The sequence below is a fragment of the Trichoderma gamsii genome, assembly GCF_001481775.2.
Source record: "Trichoderma gamsii strain T6085 chromosome Unknown Scaffold_12.2, whole genome shotgun sequence".
NCBI lineage: Eukaryota > Fungi > Ascomycota > Sordariomycetes > Hypocreales > Hypocreaceae > Trichoderma > Trichoderma gamsii.
The window spans coordinates 36788-63659 of NW_020171349.1; the positions used below are offsets into that span (position 1 = coordinate 36788).

Genomic DNA, 26872 nt, shown 5'->3' on the forward strand with positions numbered 1-26872 from the left:
ATACCATATCGCCATGATATCGTAGTGTCTTTTTTTCTAGTTAAATCGCCGCCATCGCCAGTCTTTGCTGTCTCTTCAACAGCGGTTTTCCAATCAACAGCCCTCTCTCGTATCTGATACTCATCCCTGAAAGTAAACACAAGCCTCAAAATCACAAGCAAAAACATCCTGATCTGGACTCCGCCTGCCACCATGGATCTCCCGCCGCTGTCCAGCGATACACCGATTGGTCTGGTCGACGACGCCCTCTTCAAAGACCTCGAGAAAGCCATCGAAATCATGGTTGGTGTTGCCGTCAAATCTCGCCTCGATGATAATACTGATTGGATAACGCTCGATCGACACCCCGATTGGAATGAATCTGTCTTCTGGTGCGGCATAGAGGAAAAACATCAAGATGAAGATTGCAGTAAGAGAATTGAATCGGAATGCAAAGCCTACCCAACTGTCAAGCCCAACGCCACGCTTTCCCCCTGTCCTCATGCAACTGACGAGTTAAGCGAAAGCGTTGAGCACAAATGTTTTTGCTTTCAAATCGACGATACAATGAAGCTCTTCCATGGGCATTTCCTCCGTCCCCGCATTGAGGCTGTTCTCTCACCTGGGCACACGTTCCCTCAAGGTGACCCAGCGAAGGAGCTGAATTCCATGCAAACGAATTCCCTCGAGCACATTGTCAATATCTACAACGGGCGTGTCCACAAGTCCCTGTTATGGGCAACTACTGACCAGAAATGCGCAGCACTAGCCCGATTTGTGACGGATATGCGGCGAGAAGAGATTGTGAGTGTAGCAGATACAATGCCCATTCGTATTCCTTGGCATATCGAGCGAGTTCATGCGATCCTGAGATGGCACAGAAGATCTGTGGACGATTGCATCAGAGAACTGAAGATTGCAATGGAGCGAGCTAGTCGCCACCAAATGTCTGACTATAAGCCATTGGCTGCATTAATCGTTGAGGGAGAGGTTAACTTTGACGAATATGGACTATGAAACCTGCAAAAGAGGAAGCGGTGTTGGCAAAAACGACGTGGAAGTGGTGTTGGAGAGACGAATCGTCAATGGAGGAGGGAAAGGAGCAAAACATATGGTTCGTTTTAGAGGTGTGCATTGCGAATGAGCGAAAGGTTTTTGATAGGTTAGCATTCTGATATCAGAAACAAAGGGGCGTGGCGTTTGGGATAAATGGTAGCAACAAAAGAATGAGAGTCCGAATTTACATAACTAGGGTGTCAATGATGAATCTTCTATATTTAAACTGGCAAGGCATATATCCGGAAGCTAGAGTTTCTTTGCTCCCTACTTCCCCTTTCTGCGCCTAAATATCTTACATCAAGGATATATTCATGTTGTCCTTGAAGAGTTTACAGGGATAGCAATATAGTCAAGACTCTGCCTACCTCAATTCGATTGAACAAGACAATGGCATACTATAACTCTTTCTGCTCCATCCACACAAAGACTCGTCGAATTTGTATCTGCACGTAGATTGCAGTCAGTGATAGGAGGTCTATCTGGCTTTAAACCGGGAAAAAGCTCACAGATGAAGAGGGGCTTCGCTATGTCGTGGCTTATGGTAGATATTCTATACGGACTCAGGCATGGACTCTGAGACATCACTGCAAGGCAATACGTGAGGATCAGTGGAGGAAAGATTGCACTAAGCTCTGTTCCGTCCGACATTGTTTCTAGGGATACGTCAGATATTAATACTAATAATTCATGTTCTTCGAGATTTTAGAACGTACTCTTGAAGGTATACCCTTATTGAACGCAAAGAGCACCAGTAATCAGCTCAGTGATTGCCTCTCCTGTCATAGGCCAGGTCTGCCGCATGTAATAACCGCAAGGTGCTCCTTGAACATCTAGTTCGGATCCAGTCAAGGTGAAAACCGTCTCAAAGCCCTCGCCCAGCTGTTTTTCAGGGCTTTGTGTTTCGAGAAAGAAAAGAAGATCGCATTGAAGCTCAAAGGTAGCAGCATATTATTGACGAGATGAATCTTCGCTGTAATCACAATCAGGGGCGGTCGGGAACGTAGACATAATAGTATATTGGATCTGTTGAATGATGTTTGGTCCTGTTGGGGCAAGGCAAAACTCCCTCCGAAGTTGGGTGCGCAGCCATCCACAGGCGCGGGTAACAAAGACGAAGCGCCAGGGCCTATCCCCATCGCTTTTGCCTTGCATAAAACCCACATTCAAGAATTCCAGGGTAATTTCAATAAAAGAATTCAGCTTGTCAGTTAACAGGTCCTGAGTGGCAGAATGGCAACGTGGCGTTCGGATTAGCAGATTGATATCTCCTAACTTGTGCTAATGATCCTAGCACAGCCGTCAAGTCACGTACCGGCTATGCTCATCAATAAAAGTGATAATATCTCGGGAAATGAGGTAATCAGTCTCATAACGAAGCCTAGAAGCAAATCCCTCGAGCAAACGAGGCAAAATTGCTGTGATTCTTGTTCGCGTCTCCTGGTCCGCACACCACCAGCTAGTACGGACTGATTCGAACAAATGTGCTGCTAACTCTTGTATGTAGCCCCGTTCCTCCAAAACGGTCATGCGATATTCGGTCATATGCTCGGTGCCTGTAACCTTGCTGGCATCCTCAACTAGTGTCTCTGCTAAAACTAACTGCACCATGTCTGGATCGTCATGCTTCCCTGGGTTTTCAGTCCCGACATTCATTGCTAACTCTGAGGCACGTATTTCATCGGTAGATGGGGATCTTGGAGCGCCAAGTAGCTCTTTTTACCAACTTTGCTAGAAGACTTTCTGGGATAATTGAAGGTTTGAATGTGTATTGAAAGTGGTTCAATTGGCGTAAAAACTGGTTGTATATATCGCGTCTTTTATATTCCAAGGCTGTGGCGTGCATTGTTAGCCTTAAGGGTTGAACAAACTCATTTGGCCAACATTCAAGCCTTGAATCATGTTTTAGATAACAATGCTCGTGAATTGTACTTCTTTTTACGATTCTTTGTGTGCCAAAGCTATGATTCATTCTTTGACTAGTAGAAGTCTCATCTTGCGTCTTTGCATCGGGATTCTGTGGCATATCTTTAAGCCTAAAAATAACTCCCAAAACATCTTTGAACTTTTCAAGGCGTTTCTTCTTTGTACATTTTGCAGTATCGTATAGCGGCACTTGTGCAACATCAGCGGAGGCTACTTCAATAGGCTCACCGCCCATCATATTTCCCACTCTTCCTTTAACAGGCCCATCCATTCTTTGACTGTTACAAGCTCACCTCCCACTCGAACACCCTTGACCAACTCTCCGCGTACTTGCACCGTGCCCTCTCGTGCTGCCATGTTTCCTCTCGGATTGTACTTTGGAATCGCCAACCATTCATGGTCGGCGCTGCATATAAGTTTCTTTAGTTTACCGTCCTTCAATAGTGAAAGGCAGTCGTCGCAGAATCCCACGTCCCAGCAGTATTTGCACGAATTCAATGCGTGATCAAAATCCCATGCTGTGCCACATGTGCCGTCGCAGTAATAGTAAAAGTTTTTTTGCAATCTCCTTACTGTCCAAAGGTGTGATATGCGTCTCTCCAGTAACATCGTTAGCTGAGGTTTCTTTCAATATCAGAGCTGATTGCAGCACATTTTGTGCCTTCTGAATATCTTCCTTTGCCTCGGAGCGATTGTCTTCCTGGACAAGTGCGGCCATCCGTGCCTCTAATTCTTCTTGAACTGCCTTGATTCTCTCGACCTGGGTGGCTCCAAAGGGGCATTTTGCTTTTACAAACTCAGTGAGCTCATCAATCAGCGATTGCTGAGGCCCTCCTTCGCTCTTGAATGCTTTCGTTATAACATCCGTTTCAATAGGCTCAAGTAAGGACCAAGCTGTCAATGCGTTTAGATCGTCTCCGCTGGCTACTAAGCATCTGGATAAAGTATAAGCGGCCCAATAGTCGTTCTCATCAGTTTCGTCAGATAGGTTATCGAACGCGATCCGCATGTATTGCCTCAGTTGCTCTTTGGCCGCCGCTCGATCGCCACGAAGAGCATGGTACATGGCAAGATGCGTGTCGGCTGCAGTTATGCCAAGTATTCCAGGAAAGCGGAAACACTGGGTTAATTCGACCAATTTGGAAAGAGTCTCCCCAGAATTCTGTAGCTTTATAGACTGCTCGAAATAGTAAAGGCTCAGTTGATGAATAATAGTGTAGTGGAAAGAGACAGCTGACTGCCCTCGCACGCCGTTGTCGTATTCCCTTCTGTAAGCTTGATCCGCGATATTGTAGCAATCGGTCCAGAGAGATATGGCTTGCAATAAAGCCTCATCATTTTGGCCATCTTTATGGATAGCGGCCAGTCCTCGATGTAGCAGCAGTACCTGGAGGTCGAAGTCTAGCCTTTGCTCTCGCGCTGCGTTGATGGCTTGATCCATGGCTTCTAGCAAGACCGCCATGCAATCCGGTCTTGAGCTGCATATTAGAATCAGACTGCGCAGCGGACTTTCGTAGCTGTAATCCTCTGCTCGGCTGAGCAGGGTTGAAGCGAGCCGAGAGAGGCCTGGTTGTTTGGAGTTGGGCTCGTTCATGGCAATTATAAGGTCGTGGGTCTTTTCTTCAGGACCAGAGTCAATTCGAATAGTCAATATGCCAGTGAGAGCGTCTTGGTTGTCAGGGCAGGTTTCCAAAGCATGCTCATAGTGCGATATAGCTCCCTCGGGTTGCTGTAGTTGAGTATACCAATTCGCAAGGCGTAGATAAATGCGTGTCATTTCTTCATCATCCGGCGACTCGGCTGCTTTGACCAAACTAAGCGCCTTTTCCATGGAGGAGCACGCGGAGAGAAGCTCATCGTTTTCATAGTATGACTCGGCCAGGCCTTTGAAACAGCCAAGTCCTGGGTTCTCCAACTCCGTAGCGCGTATGAATTTCGATATCGCCAAGTTGTATTCAGACTGCGCTTTGGCAGTCTCTCCCATTCTCTCGTACCAAAGAGAATCGAGACTTGATGGCAATAGAGCTTCTTCGCACCATTTCTCTGCTCTCTCTAACTCTTCCGAGACGCTAATTTCTTTTCCAGGCTCTTCTTCTAGCGGGTTCTATTAAAATCAGCAAGGTAGATAGTTATATGCGTTCAGGGTGGACCATACCAGCGTCAAAAAGCGGCGCAGAGCGCCAAAGCAATCATTAGTATCCCATGCACGATCTTTTAGCCAGCGATATGCAATCTTCTTCATCAATGGAGTGAGAACTTCTCGATTCGGCCGCTGGCTGGTGTTTACAGATTTGAGCCAATCTTTGTCGAGTCTACCCAGATGGCTGATTGCGCCTGGATCCTGTAGCCATTTTCGCAAAGTCTCAACTTTGTCATCTTCGCCAAACCAAATAATAGACTTGAATGACTCCCAGTGCCTTTCTATAACCTCTTCAGAGATGAAAAGAGAAAAGAGGCCATCACCAATTTCCTTTTTGTCAGATGCAAGAATTTCATCGTAGCCGTCTGCTTGGCTTAATTTATCTAAGTGAAGTGGGAGTCTTTTTGCCAGGTAATCTCCTATGAGCCTTGTCCTGACATCTGTTAGTGATGTGAGATAACGTAGGGCATGCTTTACTATAGCAAGGTGAGCTCATACATGTTGACCTGGATTTCCCTCGTGACATGGCTCTTTTGGTTGGATAAAGGTTCGAATTCGAACTTGTCCACCATAGACTTTTGGAAGAGATTCCAAAGAAAGTTCTGTACTGTTATGATGTCAGCATTGGTTACAGTGATGTTGAGCGAAATCTTGGGTGCATCGTCGCCGACTCTTGGTCGCTTTCTGTCTTTGATGACAAGCGGCTCAATAGTCGGTGAAAGAGCGAAATAATTGTAGTGCATATAAAACAGTTTAGAATATTTTCCTTTCAACTTGTCCTCTAGCTTCTGCAGAGATGCAGTTCCAAAACGGAGGAACTAGAGGGAAGCAACTTAGAATGACTTTTCTTTTTCGGTGTTTCGCAAAGGATGGGCTGACTTACCCGTGCAGCTTCTAGTTCATCAGCGTCGAAATATTCAACACCGTATACAATCCATATAAGGAGCTCGTTGAGTTCTTCGATAGACTGCGGTTTGAGGGAAGCTTCCAGCTCGCTGACTACGTTTTCCGAAATTTTCACTTTATCTTGGTTACTGTCATTCAGAATGTGATCCATTTCGGCTTCTGATCCATCTGACATGATCAACTCTTTGATCTTGCCCAAAGCAGTTTGCACTTTGAGGAAATTTCCTTTGGCCTCCGTAAATAACCTATCGTGCACTTTTGTTCGCAGTCTCTTAGGTTCCTCTTCCTCCCCTTGTAGAAGGCTTGACTTTCTCAGCTCTTCGTCGATGTAGGATGTGATATCTGGGCCATTATATTTCTCAACCTCAATATTCGGCGCACGTTGCAGCGATTCTCTCTGAAAATTGTCGCTTCTTCCACTTGCAATCACCCTCACTCGAGCCCCATTGGCGCTAGCTGATGCTTGGCTTTGAAGAGTCTCGAAGATGTCCAGAAAGTGATTTGCAGCTTCATCGTGGCCTTCGAACAATCCGTCTAGGCCGTCGACTATGATGAAATAAATAGTGCCCTGTTTGGGAGCTCCAATCTTGAGTCCACGCCAGAGGTCTTTGCAGCTGGTGTCCCTAAAATATGCTTCGCTGTGCTTATCATCGCAAAATTTGCCATGGTATTTGCAATTCCCGAGTCTTGCTCTGCAAGCTGGAATGCAATATGCTTTACTGCAGTTGCTGCCGGTCGTTTGTCTTCGTCTGCTTTCCGAGAGAAAAGAGGAAAGAAATAATAAGCTACCATGGCTCGAATATTCGACTGGCCCGCAGATTCATGGGCGGCCTTGAGCTCCTGGGCTATAATCGACATGACGCTCGACTTTCCCGAGTGCACCTCTCCAGTAAGTAGTAGCAAGGGGCTTGCTTCAGAATCGGCCTTGTCAGACCATTTCTTGTAGTCGTCTAAGTCGCGAAGCCAGCTTCCACTCCCTGTCACGCATTGTTGCCATATCTTCTTGCAAACTTCCTTGGAAGCATTAATAGTCTTCTCGTCGATGGCAAACTTGCTTCGAATCTTGGCGAGATTTTCTTGTCTAGTCCTCTCTATGCTTCTCTTTGACTCTACTTCTTTCAAGTCTAAAATGCCGATGGCGATGTCATCAATCTTCTTTCCCGTCTCGCAAGCTTTACCCAGGATGGCAGTAAGATCAGCTTTGGCACTCAGAGCAACTTCCAGGGTCAAGGTTGCCTGAACATTTTGCTGTCCTCGAATAAGTTTCTCGAATTGTTCAATCTCATCCTTCAGGCCGGAGTCATCCTTGAGTACAGCCTGTTTCGTCGCTGCTTTAAAGCGGCTCCACCTACTCCCCTTCCGAAGTACTATTGACAAGGCACATATATCGACAAAAGAGATCATGACTTTGTGTATTGCGGTGTTTAATTCCGGATCAATAGAACTAAACAGCTCTATTCTCTCGTATATCTTGAATTGGCTGAGAGTGGGACCAACAATGCCGAAGACGGCATCGATCATGCCATGAAACTCATGGACGGATTTTGGGACGTCGAGCAAGAGTGATATGGCGTTGAAGCAAATGCTAGCAGGTTGAAATACCTTCTCAAAGTTAGAAGAAGTCAAAAGTGAAGAAGGACTGGTTTGTCAACTTACTATTTCAGCTCCTTGAGCCGCCACTCCGCCTAATAACTTCAAACATGATAAGATGGTCAAGCCAATCTCTTTGGCCCGTTTGTGATTTTCGTCTAAATCGGCTGGAGAAGTAGGATCGTATCGATGCTCGACCATTTCTCGAACGTCATCGATGGTTTTAGGCGGCTTTAAATCGAGAGAATTTTGTGTGCGAGCTAAGAATCGTCCCCTGGCCTCCTCCCACATATTTCGAATGCTTGGCTCTGTTATTACGGCGGTAGTTGACAGTCAAGTTGCGGCGACTGTTACTATACTGAAGAGATTATTTAACTATAACTGATCTTGCTTGCGTTGTCGGCTTTGTAGGCTCTGGTACTATCATAACAGCTCCACGGAGAATGATCCGGCTATAAGCGCAATATGGGGTTTAGCCGCGTGATGGGTTGCAGGTCGAGCATGAGTTTGCAGCCGCCGTGTTGAGCCGCATCTATTCAACAGTGAACCAGAAAAACACCCTGCAAATTCAAGCTCCTATCTGAAGGATTATGTTTCATCTTTATATGGCATTTTCCGCCCCCACCCGACTATCTCTCCAAAGAGCGCCCAGCGTATTGGAAGGCGTCAATCGCTAACCATGTGCTCAGTTGATCCTTGCTGTAGGTGACGATGGCCTAGTTATGCTTCGCCTCACAACCCCTGCGTGTAAGGCTTTTCTTCCCAACAAAGCATTTCAGTAAGGTAGATGAAGCAAGTGATGGTTGCTCAGAGCATAGCCTTGTCGTTAAAATTGAATAGTTCTTTAACTATACAGCAACAAACTAAAAGCAAACTTCACATTATCGTTCTACTAGAGCCAATGCATACTATGGAGATACGGGCGCCAGTGCTTACGGCTCCAGTTTTCTAGGAACTGAGGTTTATTAGAACCATCAACGCCTGGACCGAGTTGTGTTGAGTGAGTGCCTAAGCTGGGTTTTATCGTCCACTTGATCTTCTTAGCTACCATTATACTGGATAGTATGTTGTAAAAGCAGCTTGCCAAGATTGTCGAACTTTTATCAGCGCTATAAGCTTTTTACATAGACTATTATTGAAGAATAAACTCGGGCCAAATGTTGCTATGGCTTGAGGTTTCTGCTTACTAGGTAGCGAAGAGACGTAGATTAGGTACAAGTGAATTCTAACGCCCTGCATACTGCTAGACATTCAGCATCTTCTGCATACGTCAAAATGATACAAAATGGATTGCCTTGCATTCTTCTGTATTATCTTATTAATAAATTATTCATTATTCGGGCTTCCATACATGGTATCTTAAATAAATCCGAACAGCCTGTTCTTTCTTTCCATATTTCCTGTACACATCTTGCTTCTGGCTTGTACTTCATCGAACTAAAGGTCGTGTAGGCCTCCACAGGATCGATCTTGGTCTCCGCAAGTTGAACATTCTGGCATAATCACAGCCAGTATTTATAATGATCCCCTTTAAACAATCTTCCAAGCCCCTCTTTTTAACTTGTGGCTTGTAGGTCTGCGTTTAGGCCACTGTGGGCTCCAGTTTTTGCTGAGACTGCTTGCTCATGTCGGCGTACTGACTCGACTGATATCTAGAGTCTGCTCCTGTTGTCGCAGTAGAAACTGGCGGCAATACAGCCTCCATCTTGCCCTCGTGAGGTTGATGCGCGACACGCTTCTTGCAATTCTCGCAGTAGTGGTCAAGATCAGAGCACCAATTGCACACAAACGGTATAAACACAGGAAGTATGCCGCAGCAGAGACAGCAGACAGCCGCCGCAAGCCTAGTGAAGTATATATTAGCAAACGGTGGCCAAGCTAATTGTTGTGACTTATAGGAGCGTAACATACGACGTCTGGCTGGTATGTTGATGGCGCGTCTCAGTTTTCTGGCGTGATTTGCAGTAGGGGCAATCGATATAATCGGGAGATTCCCCAAGATTCTCTGGTTTCACTACATAGTTCTCCGGCTTCATGCCTTGCACCATGCTTGGTTGCTTGGTTACAATTCCTGTGTTTTGTGATTGCACAGACTTAGGGAAAGTATTTGCTGTATTTAGTGTCATCTGGCGGATCTCGTCCTCTTCTGATGTAACAGCATTCAGCTTCTTTTCTGTCCCTGCCGCGTCGGGTGCCGGGACTGGCGTAATTCCATGAGTTTCACCAGGATAGGCAGAGTTGAGAGTAGAACCTTGGGTGTCCATAGTGTCTGTGTCTTCAAAGATGATACGGGGAAGCGTTGGCGAATCTGAACAACTTTGGAGATTTTTGCATCGAGGGAAAAGAAATCACTCCAAACGGCAAGCGCCTCAATCCTTCTTTTTATCACCATGCGACAAGCGGGCACTTTGTTGTTTTAAATAGAAACCGGGGCAAAGTGGGAGCACATGTAGGCATAGCTAGCGCACTGAGACAGCCCAACCAACAGCCTCTCTGCCTCGCTTCAGGGCCGAAGGATTCATTGGGGACAATTGGGCGCCATACAAAACTACAGGGAAGATACTCGGTGTGCCGAAAAGCGCGAAGTTCGCGAGGCTCTTGGCGCGCCGTCACTGCTGACATGTCGCTTTGAAAATTTGGAAAACCCCCTGTGCGCGTTTGAATAGATGGACCGTCGAATGCATGCCAGAAACTCTGGTTTGGGAAGTCGCGCATGGAATATAATTGTATTAGAAAGGAAACAGCCCTAAGAGCCTCATTTTTATGGTTATCTTTAGAGTGCAGGTATCCGCTGTAGAGCTTTGGCCTTGCGTTGCCTCAGTGCGCGATTAATCCATCGGCTGCTCGCAGAAGCAGGGCTAACACGCTTATACTGTAGCAACTTAGAGTTGACTCCATATTGGCTGTAACACAACGACTTCGACACCATCCTGTTGGTAACCCCGATTAGAACGGTATAAGCTCAAACCTGGGGCTGATACTTGAGCTAGTACTGTCGCAGCAGCTTTCTCAATCCTACTCCGTTTTTATTCGGCACTGAAAGACGTTCGCGATATGAATCTACTAAATGTCAAAACTCTACGACTCGAGAAGTGCAGAGATGGCACGCCCTATGCGATACTGTCCCATCGATGGGCTGACGGAAAGGAGTTTCTCTACGAGCATATCACGAGCGATATGACCGAAAGTCAGAGAAACGTTCACCCAGGCTACGCTAAAGTCGCCAGTGCTTGTAAACAGGCACGGCTGGATGGCCATGGCTACATTTGGATCGATAATTGCTGTATCGACAAGAATTCAAGCGCAGAACTCAACGAAGCCATCAACTCAATGTTTAAGTAAGGGGACATGCTCATGTTGGACAATGTTCTAAGTGCTTATGAGACTTCTAGCTATTATAAGGAAGCTCAAGTCTGCTACGCCTATCTCGCAGGTTTATCCCATACAATAGACCCTTACGAAGCAGATGAATTCGCCACCCATGAATGGTTTTCCCGTGGATGGACGCTTCAAGAGCTCATTGCACCAACAGAAGTCCTCTTCTTTACTGACGGTGAAAAACGAGAGGAGAATGGCGATCCAGACGGTTGCTCAGATGAAGAACCGGAAAATGAGCGCGTACAAGATGAATTCAGAAGCAACTGGGTATGTCTGGGGCGGAAGTCTAGCATGTGCGATAGACTTTCTTCCATTACTGGCATAGACAGTGGTATTCTGTCTCATACTCGCGATATGCGATCAATCAGCGTGGCTAAACGCATGTCATGGGCATCCAAACGAGTAACTACGAGAATTGAAGACCGTGCATATTGCTTGTTGGGACTTTTTGACATAAGCATGCCAATGTTATATGGAGAAGGCGAGAAATCATTTATTCGACTGCAAGAAGAAATCATGAAGGAATCAAACGACGAATCTCTCTTCCTGTGGACAGACGACAGTGCAGACCCGAATGCAATCGCAGGCCTTCTTGCTCGATCTCCGGATCAGTTTAAAGCATCGAGCCATTTCTTCCCGTACTACGACTGGGAACCACGCGCGCCATTCTTCAAGACGAATCAGGGACTTCAAATCACCCTCCCACTACGTCGGGTAGAGGATGACATTTACGTTGCGTCTCTTAATTGCTGTCAACCAATGAAGACGGACGGTTTTGCCGGATTGTGCCTGAAGAGAATGACCAACTTCACGGATTCTGATCAATCGGGCTACCACGACCAGTATGCGCGCATCAAAACCGACAAAATCTTGTCCATCGATTCTGCGGCGGATCGCGGAAATGTTCAGACATTTTATGTTCGCCAGTCAACAGCTTTGCCGCCTTCGCTCCATGTCTATCCAGAACACATTGTGCAGCTTCGCCATGGACCTGCATTGGATCAAGGTTACAGACTTTTGGGAACCATGGGACGGCAGACGTCCAACGCGTTGAGTATGACCTCTTCGTGGGACTGGGTTCCCGCAGGCATCCGAGTAGCTTTTCAAGTCCCGAAAGATGCAAACTGTTTGGCAGCAGTCATTGTTCTCGCGCGTATAGATGATACGAAATTAACTGTTTTGTTGGGCTCATCTGCGGATCCGGGACAAGTTGCCTCTCACGTACTCGATGGATGTGATGAAAAGAGGCCATTTGGCGAATGGGAACGTTTTTTCCGGCCACAGCCACCCGACCACGTCAGTTATTTACAAGACGAACATGTGTGGACGAATATTGTCTCAAGGGTTGTTGATGCACGGAAATATTTCGTTGTGGATATCGTTATTGAAAGAATTCCGTCCATCTTTGACGAGCTAGTAGATGTACTCGAGGAAACACCGCTGCGAGAAGCCTTGACCGTCGTCGATAGATTTGCCAGGGTAGACACAGGTACTTCAGAGTCACCTCTAGTGGAAAAGCCCCCACCCAAGGCTGGTAGATTTAAAGGCATACTAGGTCGTCGAAACGCTCCCAAATAGAAATGCGAATGATTAAGGTGTAGCATTTTACATTAACTCGTGTATACTAGCTTTAAATATCTTGACATCAATTCAGAGTCTCAGACCGGGTCCATCTCCTTCATTTCAAGCTTGCATTGTCCATACTCAGTCCAGATAAAAGAGCTCCCCTCGTGTAGAATCGATTTGGACACAATGCGACAGACCGACGACACATTAAAGAGCTAGTGAGATAACTATACACGACCTTCCCTAGACTGCGGCACAGCCAGAGAACTCGTAGCCAATATAGTAGCCAATTTAATGTTCGTCGAAGTTGTCGAGCATCATACTGCCATAGGAAGTGGAGACTTTGGGGATCCTTCGAGTCGGTTACCGTAATTCAATGACTCTTTTCTTTTGTGACTCAACGTTTCGCAACTAGAGCCACGAAGTTCCAATTTCTATGGGCTCGAAACTTGCGCAATTGCGCTAAAATCTAGCTAATACCACCATGTTATCTGTCATACGACTACATTTCGTTTTAAGATGGATTCTGGCTGTTATTTCCCTGGCACACTCCCACTGTCATCCACAAGAAAGCACTAAAACCCCGCCTCGACTACAGATTAAGCGCGCCCATCAGTTAATACACATCAACTTCATTTAACAACTAGCTTCGTAGAGAATTGTTTTTCTTCTTTAGAAGTCGTATTTTTGCAACTGCCGTAAAGTTTATGTACACGCCAACCAACTACAGAGATGTCTAGTTATAAACTAGAGCTTTTCTCTCTGCCTGCCTGCCTCGCAACCTTCCCACCAGCTTGCATGTCTTTGTGTTTTGGCACTATCAGTCGCTCTTCCCAGGTACTATCCAGGCTTAGGCTTTTTTGTATACAAATTGAAGAAAATGTCACCGCCGAACGAAGAAGAAAACCAAATTTTCGTCCAGCAGATCCTCAATGAGCTGGCGCATACAGCCTATGCGTGTTCGGATTTGACAAAACTAAGCGGCGGAACAGCCAACTTCCTGTATCGCGGCACTCTTCTCAAGCCACTCGAGAAAGATACAGACGCAAAAGCAGCTCAAACTGTCGTCATTAAACACTCTACAAACTATGTTGCTATCAACCGCAACTTCCCTCTCGATGTCACACGCTGTCTCTTTGAAGAGTCTATGCTCCATGCTTTAGATGGAGTCAGCCACACCATCATCACTCCAAGCGGCCCAGCACTGGTTACGACGCCGCGACTCTACATGTTTGATCGAGACACATACACTCAGGTTCATGAAGACTTTCACGAAGCTACCGATCTAATCACCATTTTGCAATCCGCCAATGTCGATCAGATACTGCCTGAATCCAGCCGCCAATCGGTCGGCTATGCCTTCGGTTCTTGGCTACGTTTCTTTCACAAATGGACCTCAGAGCCAACCCAGGCTACGCTTCGAGAAAGAGTAGGGCCTAACAAGGGAATGCGCCATTTAAAATGCCTTATCACCTATGATAGCTTCATCGAAATACTCGAACGCCATCCCGAGACTATAGAAGGCCATAAAGAAACATTAGAAGCTGTCAGGACTACCATGAAATATGAGTTTGAGCGACCGCCAACAGAAGGGGATGAGCTCCGTGGGCTTATTCACGGAGACTTTTGGGCTGGCAAGTAAGTCAAAGCACGTTTCGAATTAACACCCTGTACAACGAAAAAGTCCCGTTCATGAAAAGATCGATTTCTAATAAAGGGCTCCGTCACTTAAAAAAAAAAACAGTGTTCTACTCCCAGGTAGCTCGTGGCAGGAGGCCCAACAGTCTAGCCAAGATCCTCATAAACTCTTCATCATCGACTGGGAGAATGCTCAGTTCGGTCACCGCGCTGTGGATATTGGTGGCATGCTGGCCGACCTCTACGAGCGCAAACACTTTAGAAACGTCGACGGTAGTGTTCCCATTATGCAGGGATTCATACAGGGCTATGGTCCGATGAGCGAAGAGCTGGCATTTAGCGCTGCCATTCATGCTGGCGTGCATCTTATTTGCTGGTATTACCGGCGAAACCGAAACGATCCTTTGCCATTCCCTTTACCCAAGGTCCTAGCTGCCTTGATCTTGGGTAGAGATTTCATTCTCAGAGGATGGGCTAAAGACAAGAAGTGGTTTGAAGGCTCCGTCTTGGCGCCTCTGTTCCCGCAAAACAAATAGTAAAGTTATGCCCTCATTATGTACATATATAAGATATCTATCGTATAGTCGGGACTTTGGTAGTTGCCCCACTGTGAAAAGAGCTGAATGATATCTCAGTAGGCATTCCATAGCTTATTGAGGGCTACATGCACTTGAATCTACATCTTGCAGCTCGAGAAGTTGCGCCTCTTCACTACAACTGATCATAACAGTACTTGTGTGTAGTGGTAATGGTATTACGTTGTTTTGCATGGCGGCGAGGTTGTCATCACCGTATTTCGGTCATCACAATTATAATTAACTGTTTTCCAAACAACTCCCTGCCGCTTTTAATGTGGCACGCATTACTTTATTACAGTATCATCACATGTTTTACTGGGGTCGCTTCAGCTGACATCGCTCAAAATGAGATTTCATTTCAAGACTATAAAGTTGTATCTACCACTATTTGGCTTGATCATGTGTTTGCGTCCAAACAACGCAGTCCACAGCCTATTGCATTAATGAATGTAGGTGACCGTCGCCATTAGAAGTGCTCTCTTCTTAGAATCTTGTGTGAAGTTTCTGAGGCTTACGCCCCTTCAAGAGTCCTTTGCTCAGTTTCACCCGAGCTATGAAGCTTAAGCTTAACAGCCCTGGATGACATCGCCGCAGCATTCGTCGCAAGAGTTGATAGAGATGGCCTCGGCCGGAAGTGGGCAGTTCAACAATCCTCCAGTGATGGGTTCTCCAATGTTGCCTGCCTCACAGAAGTCAACACCTTCCCCAGTGCATTGAGCATTGTAGCTGTGACCGTTGCTGAAGTGGTAGATGATGTTCATGGTGTTGTCATCACCCCCGTTTACTTGGATGCTGTCGAGATTGCTGAAGCTCGAGAGTGACCCACAGGAGAAATCGTCTCCAAAAGCCTCTGTGAAGCCCTTGGTACCATCATCGATATCCTGAGGGTCAACAGAGCATGGTTTGGTAGCGCGGTGCTCTCCATTTTCGTTCACAAAGAAGACCTGTGGCAGGCAGCCAAGTCCAGAGACACCGATGCCGGTCTGCCTCACCTTCAGGCTTGGTGGTCCAACACCAATGACACACCAAGAGCCCAAATGGACGCTGCCGGCATCATATTGGAACGTCTCACAGTCGCGTTTTTGGAAGTAGCTGGGAGTGGCAGAAGTGACGCGAGTAACGCCTGCTGTAGCGGAAGACGACATCGCTAAGATGACGGGAAGGATCCAAGAAGACAGCATTTTGCTTCTTTAATCAAGGTTCAAGCGAAATTGGTTAGAAAAGACTTTGAGAGGACAGTTTTTGTATAGAAGGCTGTAGATGCAGTCTGTGTTGATCTCAGTGCAGAGTATCCAGCTCGAAAGGAGAAGGTGTCTGGGGTCTTTATAGAAAACTGTGCCAATACTGGGAGATTCAGTCTCTGCATGATGATTCTAAGGCAATATCATCAGTTAGCCGTGATGAGTCGGCATCTTTGCAAGGTCCCCAAGAACATATCTCGCGTATATCGCATGCATCGCGATACTTAGGACCTCTCTCTATACCCAGTATTTTCGCCAAGGCGGGCAATGCACTGATTCCACATGAATGATCGTTTCGTCTCTGCCTCTCGAGACATAGATTCTTGGCGTTCATTCAGTAAGCAGAGCTATATCAGAGGGCTTGAATCCGGAGGTTTACTCCCGCAAAATAATCAGGAAGACTATGTTATTATGACGTATGAGGCTCGAATTCCTTACCAGGACTCGCACATAGTGTTACAGTGACGCCGCGGAAGAAGAAAAGAGAGATAACTATATCCACATTCGTACCTGAATTGAGTACAAGCATGTTACTGTTCTTTATGCCAATATCTAGAGAGGATGCACCTCAGGAGATCTAAAGTCAGAATTCGGAAAACAATGCTGGCGATCCCCATGAAATCATCTCACCTCAGAAACTGGCAAGACGTGAGCGGACATATGGATGCAATAGGAGCATTATTTTGCACAGAAAGCAAGACTCTGGCAATAGCATGGTACTACGTCATAACCTTAACCCTAGTTCGATGGATATACTTTAACCTTATGACTAGGAAAGCAGACTGTCGTGCAGCATAGACATTTTTGATCACCAGGATTGGTGAAGACACTTCTGCGTACTATTCTATACATGCAACCGTGCAAAGATACACTCGAGTTTTTTTTCATAACCTATTACACATCATGAAAGTTTACGAGGTAAGCGAGACTTGTATCCAGAGACCTATATGCCAAGAGTCTCCTATTTCGTGGAATATCTTGATCCCAGATAACGGAAGAATTCATGCATACAAACTAATTCTTTTACAAATCGTTTCTCCTGTAAGCTCCTTGGCACGGCACTTTTGGAAGAATAATCCCTGCGCACGTGACATAATATCTCTATGAGGCTGGCATTAACGGGCGTATGAATCTCCATCTATATGTATAGTGGCTTGGCATAAAGGGAATTGTGAACCAAGGCCGAGTGAGTATCAGCTCGAGCCATTCGGCAATTATAATATGTACCCCAAAAAGCCGATAGATGCTCTGAGGTGTATTATGATTGGTCGAGATATGATTCACAAAACAAAGTCATAGAGAGTGATCTTAGAATGCTCATCGGAGTTAACAGCATCTCTTAACTTCACCATATAACTAGCAGCTTAGTGTTCTACTCGACCACTCAACCCTTCCTCCGCGCCTAATGACCTACAGAAATAAGGATTTTGATTCTTGGTTGCGTCTCCTATAAAACTTTTTACCCATTATTTTAGTAATACGTACACCTAAAATTATGATAACAAGCCATAACCTTTAGAAAAAGAAGAGTTGGGAGGATAAGGCAACCCTACGAAATCTTTTCTTTCTTACCACCTGTAAGCCAGATACTGTGCAATGGCTCTCTTAATCTCCGACTATTTTATTCTTCGAACAGGAGGGATTCTTGTCGGTGATACTCATGATGTAGTGACATCAAGATTCAGACTGGTCGCTGTCATTCATCGGCGGCTCTGACACAGTCTTGACTAGTGCAGCTTTAAATAAGTTTCGACCATGATGAACAACATGAACAATGTAAACAGATGCCTCAAATTTGTGATATATCGCACTCTACACAAGTTGTATCATTACTACTCCCAGATATATTTATACCAAGCAATAATAGAGTTCATATCCATTTTAGACAGAGCGAACGGGCGCTTGTTCGGAGACATTACGTCCTAGCTTTACGTCAAATAGTTAGCGTTTTATTCGTTCGGCTTCGTATAAACATAGGGAAGACATATTGATTCTTAAAATGATCTTCAACGTTGTTGAAATGGGGAGCACGTACCCACAACAGTTCTGGCTTGCCAGCGTGGCCGCAGTTATCCAAAAAACCTTTCTCCTTGGCGATTAAGCTCATGTCCAAATCGGCATATACGATGCCTTCTTCAGAGGGTGGTAAATCTGTTGTCAAGAGGCGTCCGTCAGGGCCGTAGATCCGGGCATTACCACCGCCAGGTCGATTAAACAAAGGTGTTCCATCAACACCTAGCTTATCAATGGATGGCTGTGAAATCACAGCAGTAGAGTGGAGAGTAAAGCATTGAGCCTGCATCGAATAAACGCTTGAGAACGCCGCAACAGCTATCTTCTGTCAGCATAGTATGAGACGTGAAAGAGCAAGTTTACCTACCCTCATCTGCCATCGAGTATGGAGCCGGCCCTCCTGGATGAGGTGCGACCGGTGGCCAAGCAGAGCAGTGAATTTCCTCGCCCTGGGAGTACGTGTTGTACACGATGAGTGGGTTAAAGTGGTCCTAAATCAAGTTCGCATCTCGGTTAGATAAGAAATGTCAAAGAACTGAAGATGAAATGGTCTTGCAAGATACTTACAGCGCAAGAAAGCTGCCCAACCTTTCCAACGCCGGTTGTTGCAACATTATTAAGAGACGGGCCATCTCCGTCCCCGAACAGCGTACGTTCCATATGGACAGGTTTGAGTTTTCGCCTTGACATTACCAGCTCGCCATTATTGTCGATAGTACACTGACCAATGTATAAAGAGTTTCCCTTGCGCTCAGCGTGACCGATACACACAACGATGTCGTTTTCAGCCGCGCAGGATTGCAGTTGCTTCATCTCCTCCGAGTCAATAGAGAGAGAGTTCTCAGCGTAGCGAACGTTCATCTCGAAGTCCATGGCGCGTACCCTTGTCCTTGAGTCAGACTAGGCTGCGTCTTTGCCGAGATGTGAATACATACCAGATCCATACCGGATACCCTGGAACAAATGCTTCAGGAAAGGAAATTATTTGAGCGCCGTTTGAAGCCGCTTCTTTGATTAGAGTGCATGTCTTTGCAACAGTAGCCTTGAGGTCAAACCATACAGGCTCTGCTTGCACTACTGCCGCTTTCACAATCCTGGGTGTTGAAGACATGATTTGAGTAGACTGTTGATGATATATGTGTAGGCAACTGGGAAAACAGCTGCAAAGGGGTATGGCTTGCTATATTTATACAGCTCCGGCGAGCTACCCTATGCAGCCCATTATTTCGACTCAAGAAATAAGTAGTAAACACTTGTGATACACTTGTAAGCTGACACTTACTGTTTCTAACTGACATATTGATAATGAACGTTTTTTGGCATAGACCAAGATAGGTATATGCTCTCAATTTAGCCCCCATGCTTACAGGTAGCTTAGATTGGTGTTTGTTAGTATTTTTCTCAAACCTCGGCGCGCCATAAACCAAGGGGTCAGTGGCGCAGGCCCACCATCAGCTCGACCATCTCTGTTTTAAGCAATGCGTATTCTCCAGCCAATCGGAAATTTGATTGCCTGCTCGACTTCACCTTTTAAAGCTCCTTACCCACAATTTTCCAATAAGCATCGGATATCTAGATTCCATGATTCTCCTTTTACTGGCATAAGATGGAGATGCAAGTGAGGTAGGTACCTGCGCGGACATGATCTTGTGAAAGTCAGAACTGAGAGACGAGCCGGTCTCCTGGTTGCAGTTTCTGCTCTTGTTGGAGAGGATGATCGGTAAAAAACGATGATCCACTAACGGACTTCATCGCCCAACTACATGTACATGTATCGGACAGCTGCGGCCACTAACGTTACCGACTAACGTTTTGACGCTTCTCTTACTCCGAGAAGCTTTATGTATTTCATCAGGTTTCTATAGTATTTTTTCTTCATAGCCCAGATGCTCGACACGAATAGAGAGTGCATCTCAGTGTGCGGGTCTTCTTTCTCCGACAAAACAGGCTCTTTTTCGTCAGAAACTAGCGACTGTATCGCTGAATTGAACAGCTCTCAACTGTTAACGGCCATAATAAGCGCCTTGTCAAAACAGAATCGAACATAGAACTTACACGCAGCTGCTCATTTGTTTAATACACACTACTCCAAACAAAATTACTGTAGTAATATGGAACAATCGAGTTAACCCCAACTTGACTATTTTAGTCATGTAAGCTCTACGTTCGCACTATTACAGGCTAGAACCCCTTGTGGCTCGGCGTATTCTTTGCCAATCGCCTGTCCCTTGAGGTCTGTATCTAGTGAGTTCCCTCTTACATCACTTTCCGGTACAAACGGTTGGGCTGTTGAACAGGACACATCACCATGATTCCCTCGACAGCGCTCGTCAACTCGCTGCCGCGCAACATCCTTGGTAAGAAGCACACGCGCTCGGGTAAGCCCAAGAGTCGTGGTGGCTGTACATCGGTATGTTTACATATATTCCCAGTTATAAACAAGTTTGCAGATAAGATTCCCTGCATCTGCTTAACGGCAGAATTCCTACTTCCTAAGACGGTCGGAAAGACTGAGCTAGCGCCGCGTCTTCATGATCAATTATCTCGTATTGTGGTCATAAGTTACATGTAGCTTCACTAACCTATCTGTCCTAAAGTGTAAACTTAGACACCGAAAATGCAACGAGCAGAAGCCAGTGTGTCATCAGTGCAAGAGATCCGCGCGAGATTGCCACTATGATGTACCCCAAGAGAAGCAGCATGGCGGCAACACGTCCTATAAAAGATCAATTCTTCCGAGACAGGAGGCACTTGATGTAGTTGCTACAAGAGCTCTGTATTTTCGCCCAAGGGCAAGCCACCTAGAACCCGACGAGGCTCCATACTTTGACATGTTTAGAGCCCAGATGCTCCAGGACTTTTCATACACTCCATGCACTAAGTTCTGGAACCGTGTCATTCCCAGAGAATCTATGCAAGACGAGTGTGTGCGGTGGTCCGTTTTGAGTATCGGGGCTTTAATGCTGTCTCTGCGGTCTCTAAACCCCGAGCCGACAGTCAAGCTGCTGGAGGGACGCGGCGGCGGTGCATATCAGGTTGCCATGGCGTATCATGACAAAGCCACCACTGCTCTCCATATGCGGATGCGACAGGACTTTCACACCATTTCGCGCAGGAACGTGCTAATCAACATGTTTTTGCTATTTCTCTTTGAGCTTTTGATCGGAAACACCAACGGCGCAGATCGGTTGCTAACAAGCAGCGTCGAGCTGTTAAAGCAAAAACATGACCAACTCGTTGATGAGATGAACTCGCAATACCCTGAACAGGGCGTTTGTACTTATGTTGCGCCTTCCGACGATGAAGGTTTGGATCAAGCTGAACGGATTTTACCTCGACTCCAAATATTTCTCAGTCTGAACTCGCCATTCTTCCCAATGCAGAACGCCTGCTGGTCCAGATTGCAATCGCGACCAATCCCTGGCGGTGTCCCGGAGGCTGATACCGATATGCATGAATTCGGAGCTATGTGGAATAGTTTCATCACACGGGCAGTCATCTTCGTTGTCAAAGCTATGCAAAGATATCAATATGGTTACCATGTAGATGATTTCGAGCTCCACTTCGCCCATCGGGCCATCTTCCTTGACCGACTTCAGGACTGGGAATCAGTTATTTTGCTAAAGCTGGAAACGGAGAGAAATCCCATGGTATGCCAATTCTTAGACACATTTTATATGGGCCAAAAGGCCGTGTTTATCCTTATGAGCTGTTGTTTCGATGCAACAGAAATGCTATACGATCAGTTCAACTCTAAGTTTCGGGAGATTGCCTCCACGGCCTGCTCTCTCGGAGGAACATTGAAGCAATTTTCGCATCTCGAAACTGCGCTGGACATTTATACTCTTCCAGTCTTGAACTTCGTATCACAAAAATGCAGGGATAAAGCCATCCGCTCGGAAGGGCTAGACAGCTTCGAGAAGATGACATCGTCCTCGTTTAATTGGGATACTAAGGCTAGTTTACTGGCGAGGCGCCGGCTTATGGCTTTGGAGGAGGAAAGTCGAGACACAACAGGTCAGATTCCAGCGAGCGGTCGATATCAGTGGACAAGCGCATCATGGAATGCGGATTATTCGAGTCTGAGCATTGTGTTTACTCCTGTCGCTTCTGACCATGCTGGAATACGGAAGGAAAAACGATTCAAAATACTTCGGGCAGACTTGGAAATGCAAAAAGAGTAGAATATTTAGCTCCGCAGGAATGTATAATGCGCCTCTCAAAGTCCTCTAATCTGGTCTTAATTCTCTGGCTAAATGACACCACTTACTCCGCATTGGCGGTTAGAAGCTGTAAGTAACGTAATTATACCTAATCCCCTGCCATATAAATACAATATCTCTGTTTCAAGGAAGGCTACAGTCTCTTCCTAGATCTTTACATATCAAAACATTAATTTCCTTGAAAAGGCTGAAGGGTTGCAATTAGTAGACCGGCCCCCCGCTTAGCCTTCACGCGCTTACTATGTTATGTCTACGCAAGTATTATACTTGCATATCTCTTTCATTAAACACTCAAGCGTGTATGAAAATTTATATACTAAGATTCTCCTAATCGCCTAGGTGACTGGTTAAAATATTGTCTAACAGGAATGTAGTAGATCCCTATACTTGAGTTGCTTTTGAGATCATGTTAGACCGTGTATATGGGATTAGGTAGCAACAGCGACTGCTGGTAAGGCTAGCTATGCAGGGCGACGGTGGCAATGCATGCCAAGGCAGAATAACATGCGGCTCCAAGTCGTCAGGCTACGTGTACACAGGCTTTACTAATCGTTGAAAAAAAGCCTTCTCTCTTGTTTTCTTTCGCTATCAATTAATTTTGTTAATGATACTGCCATGTAGCATATTTCTGCCTCGCCAAAGGTCCAAGTCCTAAACCAGGTTTTAACAGCGACGCCAATCAACGATCCCAAGGACCTGGCTTGCCCCTCGCTTCCATCTGATCAAGGATGCAGAAATGGAACCAATGAAATCTCAGCGGTGCCTGAGTTGTTCTGCCTTATGGAGGCTGTGTTAGTGGTCGTGGTTAGGCAGCCTTGACAATCCAATGCAGGCTGTGCTACCATCTATGAGGCGGTGAAAAAGAGGGAAAACCTTTCTTTCACTTACAACTCTTTTTAGTTGTATCGTCATGTTGGCCGTCCCAACAACCATTTCGTAATGACCATAGGCTGTCATGGAACTGAACGATACGACGCAGCGCATGCCGAACTCGCGCAACCCTGATGCAGCGAAGCGCCATATTGATCTAGACGACGATGTTGATGGTCATGCAGCATCCAAGAAAGCTCGTCTACAGCCCCAATATGCGCGGGACGGGGCATCATCGCTATCCGTAGAGCACCTAAGTTGCTCTATCGATTCAACCTTCAGCATAAACCTTCCGGCTGTAACAACCGAAGACGCCAACACGAGCCAACCTGAAGATCAAATGGACACAAGTGGATATGAAACACCTTATTCTTTACGACAAGAGTCAATGCCAAGCAAGTAACTGAGATCCCAGCTTGACGTGCAATCTGTTAACGTCCAATTCGTATAAACCGCAGTCACTCCAGATTCTTGCGGCGGCACGTCGACTACTCCGGCCACTATAGTGGTACCAAACGATGGGCCTCAGCCTGATACCTGCTTTGGCGCTGTAGGGCATATCCTTCGCGCTTTTCCCATGCTTTTTCCCTAACTTCAAACCTTCATAGATCATTGCAACAGCAACATCTTCTCTCCAATACGATAAAGGCGCAACACAGGTTCCAGTAACGCTCAAAGCTGGCGATACAAAGATTATTATTACATCTCAATACGATCAAAAATACGTCGGAATCATCAATAATGCAATACTTGCAAGGATACTTCGAGAATTTGCTCTCAAGGCCGATGCAAAACTGATAGTACCAGAAGCTTTGAAGAAGAAAACTTCAAAGAGCTCAAAGAAATTGGCTACCATTGTCTACTCACCCACCAATTACGACATTCGGATCGTCTTATACGGACTTTACACCGATAGCATCGCTATTGGTAATGCTCTTGGAGATGCTAGCTTTTATTTCCAACATCCGTCACCCTTGGAGTACGATAGTAGAATGCAGTATTGCAACCCTCACTATCTTCTTCGTCCAGGGTTTCAAATGCCAGCACTAGAAGAAGTCATGGATAGCAAAAGCAACAGAGAAACGGAGCAAAATTTGCTCAATGAATTAACTAGAGGGCGATTCATGAAGCTCTTTGACGAAGCTGGCAATATCGATATGAAAACAACTATAGAGCCTAGTAGCCGCCTCAAATCGACAATGAAAGAGTAAGACATTAGATGACAACCATAAAAGATACGTGAATACTAACTTCAACAGACATCAGATTTCCGCGCTCACATGGATGATTGGTGTTGAAGCTGGGACTATAAGAGATGAACTTCCCTCGCTATGGGGACCATCATCGTATTCAAGCCCAGACAAGTAGCATATTATCATGTCACAGTCTCGATGATCAACTACTGACTTTGCTTATCAAGGTTTCGGCATAAAATCACGGGAACCCTAGTAGTTCACCCAGAACCCGTGCCTGGTGGTATTTTAGCAGATGTAAGTGAGCGATTAGTGCCATATAGAATGACGATAGCCGCTGATATAAACTTTAGGAGATGGGGCTGGGAAAGACTCTTAGCATCTTAGCATTGATATGCTCCTATTTAGACGTGACAGAGACCCAAATGTCCGTAAACGAAGAGATTTTGCCCAGACAATGCTGGACAACGCTCGTTATCACACCAAAGTCAAGTGAGCAATGTTGTGTCTTGGCTATTCTCTACCCGCATGCTAAAATCCCACTAGCTATACATAGCTGGCAACAGCAATGCGAAAGGTTCGTCGATTTTTCATGTTAAATTTACAGCTATTAATAGAAACTAGTCACATCCATCAAGGAAAGTTAAAAACTGTGGTATATCTAAGCTCGGGACGAAAAAGGTTGCACAGTGAGCTTCAAAGCTCGGACATAATTTTCACCACTTACGAAACGATGAGACGAGATTGGGTAGAGAAAGGTCCTTTATTCGCCAATTCTTGGTATCGTGTCGTTCTTGACGAAGGCATGTATAAATATAAAGGAATCATCGAGCTATAAACGAAAGTTTTGTTGACACTTCAATGCTAGCACACCATATCAGGACGAGGGACTCCCAAATATTCAAAGCTGCATGCGAAATCCAGGCTTTGTACCGGTGGTGTTTAACCGGAACACCAATCCATAATTCTCTCGACGACTTCGCAGCACTTCTGAGCTTTGTTCGTGTGCCACTGTTTATGGATAAAAAGATGTTCGACTTTTGGATAACAACGCCAGTTCAACAAAAAGTCTCATATGGCCTGCAAAGGCTCAGTCTCTTGATCAAAAACACCTGTCTACGGCGTACTAAGAAGCTAACTGACCTGTCATATCAGTTACCTGATCGACGAGAACAGACAGTATGGGTAGAACTATCACAGGGAGATCGCGACTTGTATACCTTTTTTGAAAGAGAGGCAGCCAAGATTGCATCCGGTTTTTATCGACACAATGTTGCAACTTCTACTCCAGATGGTTTGAAAAACAACATATTAAAACTGATCAATTTCCTTCGCTTGATATGCGATCATGGAGAGAAACTTCTCCCTCAATCAGCTATTGACACTTGGCTGGCAGCAGGAGACAAAGCTATTGATTGGCAAAAGATCCAGGAGTCCCAGGAATTATGTGAAGTTTGCGGTCTGAAGATTGATGGCTTCCAGGATCAATCTGTGAGCAGCCTCGATGGTTCATTTCCACAAGTCATATGTCGATCATGTCTTGCTACTACTGAGGAGAATGAACCTAGCAGTCATTCAATAAACTTCTGTCATTCTATACCCACCACAGACGGTATCACAGGAGAAGTATACACTACAACTGGAGTCCCTACATATCAACAGTCATCAAAGGTGAAAGCTTTGATTGACAACCTTCACCAAGAGCAATCTTGTTCCGACCAGTATAGCCCAAGTCAACCCATTAAAAGGTAAAGAAGACAGTGTTTATTATCCAACTATGATCTTGCTAAAACTTCTAAAATTAGTGTCGTTTTCAGCTCTTGGAAGAAAATGATAGATTTGACTCAGCAGTGCCTCGAGGCTAGCGGTTTTGTTTGTGCACGAATTGATGGTCAATTAAGCCTAGAAAACCGGACGAAAGCGATGAAACAGTTTAACTCGGATCCTAGGTGCACTGTAATGCTTGCCACTACTGGGAGCGCCGGTGAAGGGTAAGTTGCAATGTTGTTCTTACACTGACATGCTCTAGCAGCACTGCAGGTATCGATATAGGTACTAACAACTAGACCAACAGAGTGGACTTCACAGTTGCCAACAACGTACACTTGCTAGAGCCGCACTGGAATCCAATGATAGAAGCTCAGACACTTGATCGTGTTCATAGGATAGGACAGTCGCGGGAAGTGCTTATAACTAGGTATATGACAAAAGATACGATAGAAACGGTAAGCGACATTCAGCGCTCCGATTATGAAGGCCAATACTAATGCAACCAGTATGTGCAATGGATACAACGCGAAAAGCTTAAACTTATTCAGCAGTCACTGGGCTCCAAGGAACTTTCTCAAGCAGGTGTTGAGGACGAACGATGGAAGGTTAGAAATTGAAAAGCGAATTGTTTCACTAACATTGGCTAATGAACGTAGATATTGCGCACCTGTCTCAATGTAAGAGTTGAGAGGCTCGATAATTAGGCCAAATCGGATAAAAGAAGTTTCTTCAAATAAATTAGATCTTTAATATGCAACTGAACGCAGAGGAGTTTAATGATTTACGTAATGCTTGAATTTATCTT

At 45.6% G+C, this 26872-nt stretch overlaps 11 protein-coding genes across 11 annotated transcripts; 6 read left to right on the forward strand and 5 right to left on the reverse strand.

The window, feature by feature from the left end:
• Nucleotides 1-192: 192 nt before the first annotated feature.
• TGAM01_v204194 (hypothetical protein) lies at nt 193-996 on the forward strand (the record flags this gene model as incomplete). The annotated part of the gene is made up of 1 exon (XM_018801819.1): nt 193-996. The coding sequence occupies one exon, from the start codon at nt 193-195 to the stop codon at nt 994-996; it is 804 nt and encodes a 267-aa protein (XP_018665134.1).
• A 2199-nt stretch (nt 997-3195) lies between these two features.
• Nucleotides 3196-6182, reverse strand: TGAM01_v204195 (hypothetical protein; the record flags this gene model as incomplete). The annotated part of the gene is made up of 5 exons (XM_018801820.2): nt 3196-3479; nt 3535-5065; nt 5117-5534; nt 5600-5919; nt 5985-6182. The coding sequence occupies 5 exons, from the start codon at nt 6180-6182 to the stop codon at nt 3196-3198; spliced, it is 2751 nt and encodes a 916-aa protein (XP_018665135.2).
• A 371-nt stretch (nt 6183-6553) lies between these two features.
• Nucleotides 6554-7888, reverse strand: TGAM01_v204196 (hypothetical protein; the record flags this gene model as incomplete). The annotated part of the gene is made up of 2 exons (XM_024549368.1): nt 6554-7609; nt 7664-7888. The coding sequence occupies 2 exons, from the start codon at nt 7886-7888 to the stop codon at nt 6554-6556; spliced, it is 1281 nt and encodes a 426-aa protein (XP_024405832.1).
• Nucleotides 7889-9179: 1291 nt separating this feature from the next.
• Nucleotides 9180-9861, reverse strand: TGAM01_v204197 (hypothetical protein; the record flags this gene model as incomplete). Its single annotated transcript, XM_018801821.1, has 2 exons — nt 9180-9441; nt 9509-9861. 2 exons carry the CDS (start codon nt 9859-9861, stop codon nt 9180-9182), a joined length of 615 nt encoding a protein of 204 aa, XP_018665136.1.
• A 790-nt stretch (nt 9862-10651) lies between these two features.
• TGAM01_v204198 (hypothetical protein) lies at nt 10652-12553 on the forward strand (the record flags this gene model as incomplete). Its single annotated transcript, XM_018801822.1, has 2 exons — nt 10652-10935; nt 10990-12553. The coding sequence occupies 2 exons, from the start codon at nt 10652-10654 to the stop codon at nt 12551-12553; spliced, it is 1848 nt and encodes a 615-aa protein (XP_018665137.1).
• An 868-nt stretch (nt 12554-13421) lies between these two features.
• Nucleotides 13422-14715, forward strand: TGAM01_v204199 (hypothetical protein; the record flags this gene model as incomplete). Its single annotated transcript, XM_024549369.1, has 2 exons — nt 13422-14179; nt 14286-14715. 2 exons carry the CDS (start codon nt 13422-13424, stop codon nt 14713-14715), a joined length of 1188 nt encoding a protein of 395 aa, XP_024405833.1.
• A 608-nt stretch (nt 14716-15323) lies between these two features.
• TGAM01_v204200 (hypothetical protein) lies at nt 15324-15938 on the reverse strand (the record flags this gene model as incomplete). Its single annotated transcript, XM_018801824.1, has 1 exon — nt 15324-15938. The coding sequence occupies one exon, from the start codon at nt 15936-15938 to the stop codon at nt 15324-15326; it is 615 nt and encodes a 204-aa protein (XP_018665139.1).
• Nucleotides 15939-17879: 1941 nt separating this feature from the next.
• On the reverse strand, nt 17880-19122 carry TGAM01_v204201 (hypothetical protein; the record flags this gene model as incomplete). Its single annotated transcript, XM_018801825.1, has 5 exons — nt 17880-17924; nt 18034-18329; nt 18379-18502; nt 18579-18894; nt 18947-19122. The coding sequence occupies 5 exons, from the start codon at nt 19120-19122 to the stop codon at nt 17880-17882; spliced, it is 957 nt and encodes a 318-aa protein (XP_018665140.1).
• A 1197-nt stretch (nt 19123-20319) lies between these two features.
• TGAM01_v204202 (hypothetical protein) lies at nt 20320-22195 on the forward strand (the record flags this gene model as incomplete). Its single annotated transcript, XM_018801826.1, has 2 exons — nt 20320-20421; nt 20609-22195. 2 exons carry the CDS (start codon nt 20320-20322, stop codon nt 22193-22195), a joined length of 1689 nt encoding a protein of 562 aa, XP_018665141.1.
• Nucleotides 22196-23189: 994 nt separating this feature from the next.
• On the forward strand, nt 23190-24472 carry TGAM01_v204203 (hypothetical protein; the record flags this gene model as incomplete). The annotated part of the gene is made up of 4 exons (XM_018801827.2): nt 23190-23454; nt 23563-23654; nt 23713-24311; nt 24364-24472. 4 exons carry the CDS (start codon nt 23190-23192, stop codon nt 24470-24472), a joined length of 1065 nt encoding a protein of 354 aa, XP_018665142.2.
• Nucleotides 24473-24653: 181 nt separating this feature from the next.
• Nucleotides 24654-26684, forward strand: TGAM01_v204204 (hypothetical protein; the record flags this gene model as incomplete). The annotated part of the gene is made up of 7 exons (XM_024549370.1): nt 24654-24789; nt 24844-24874; nt 24922-25100; nt 25166-26045; nt 26103-26288; nt 26372-26522; nt 26574-26684. 7 exons carry the CDS (start codon nt 24654-24656, stop codon nt 26682-26684), a joined length of 1674 nt encoding a protein of 557 aa, XP_024405834.1.
• Nucleotides 26685-26872: the final 188 nt, after the last annotated feature.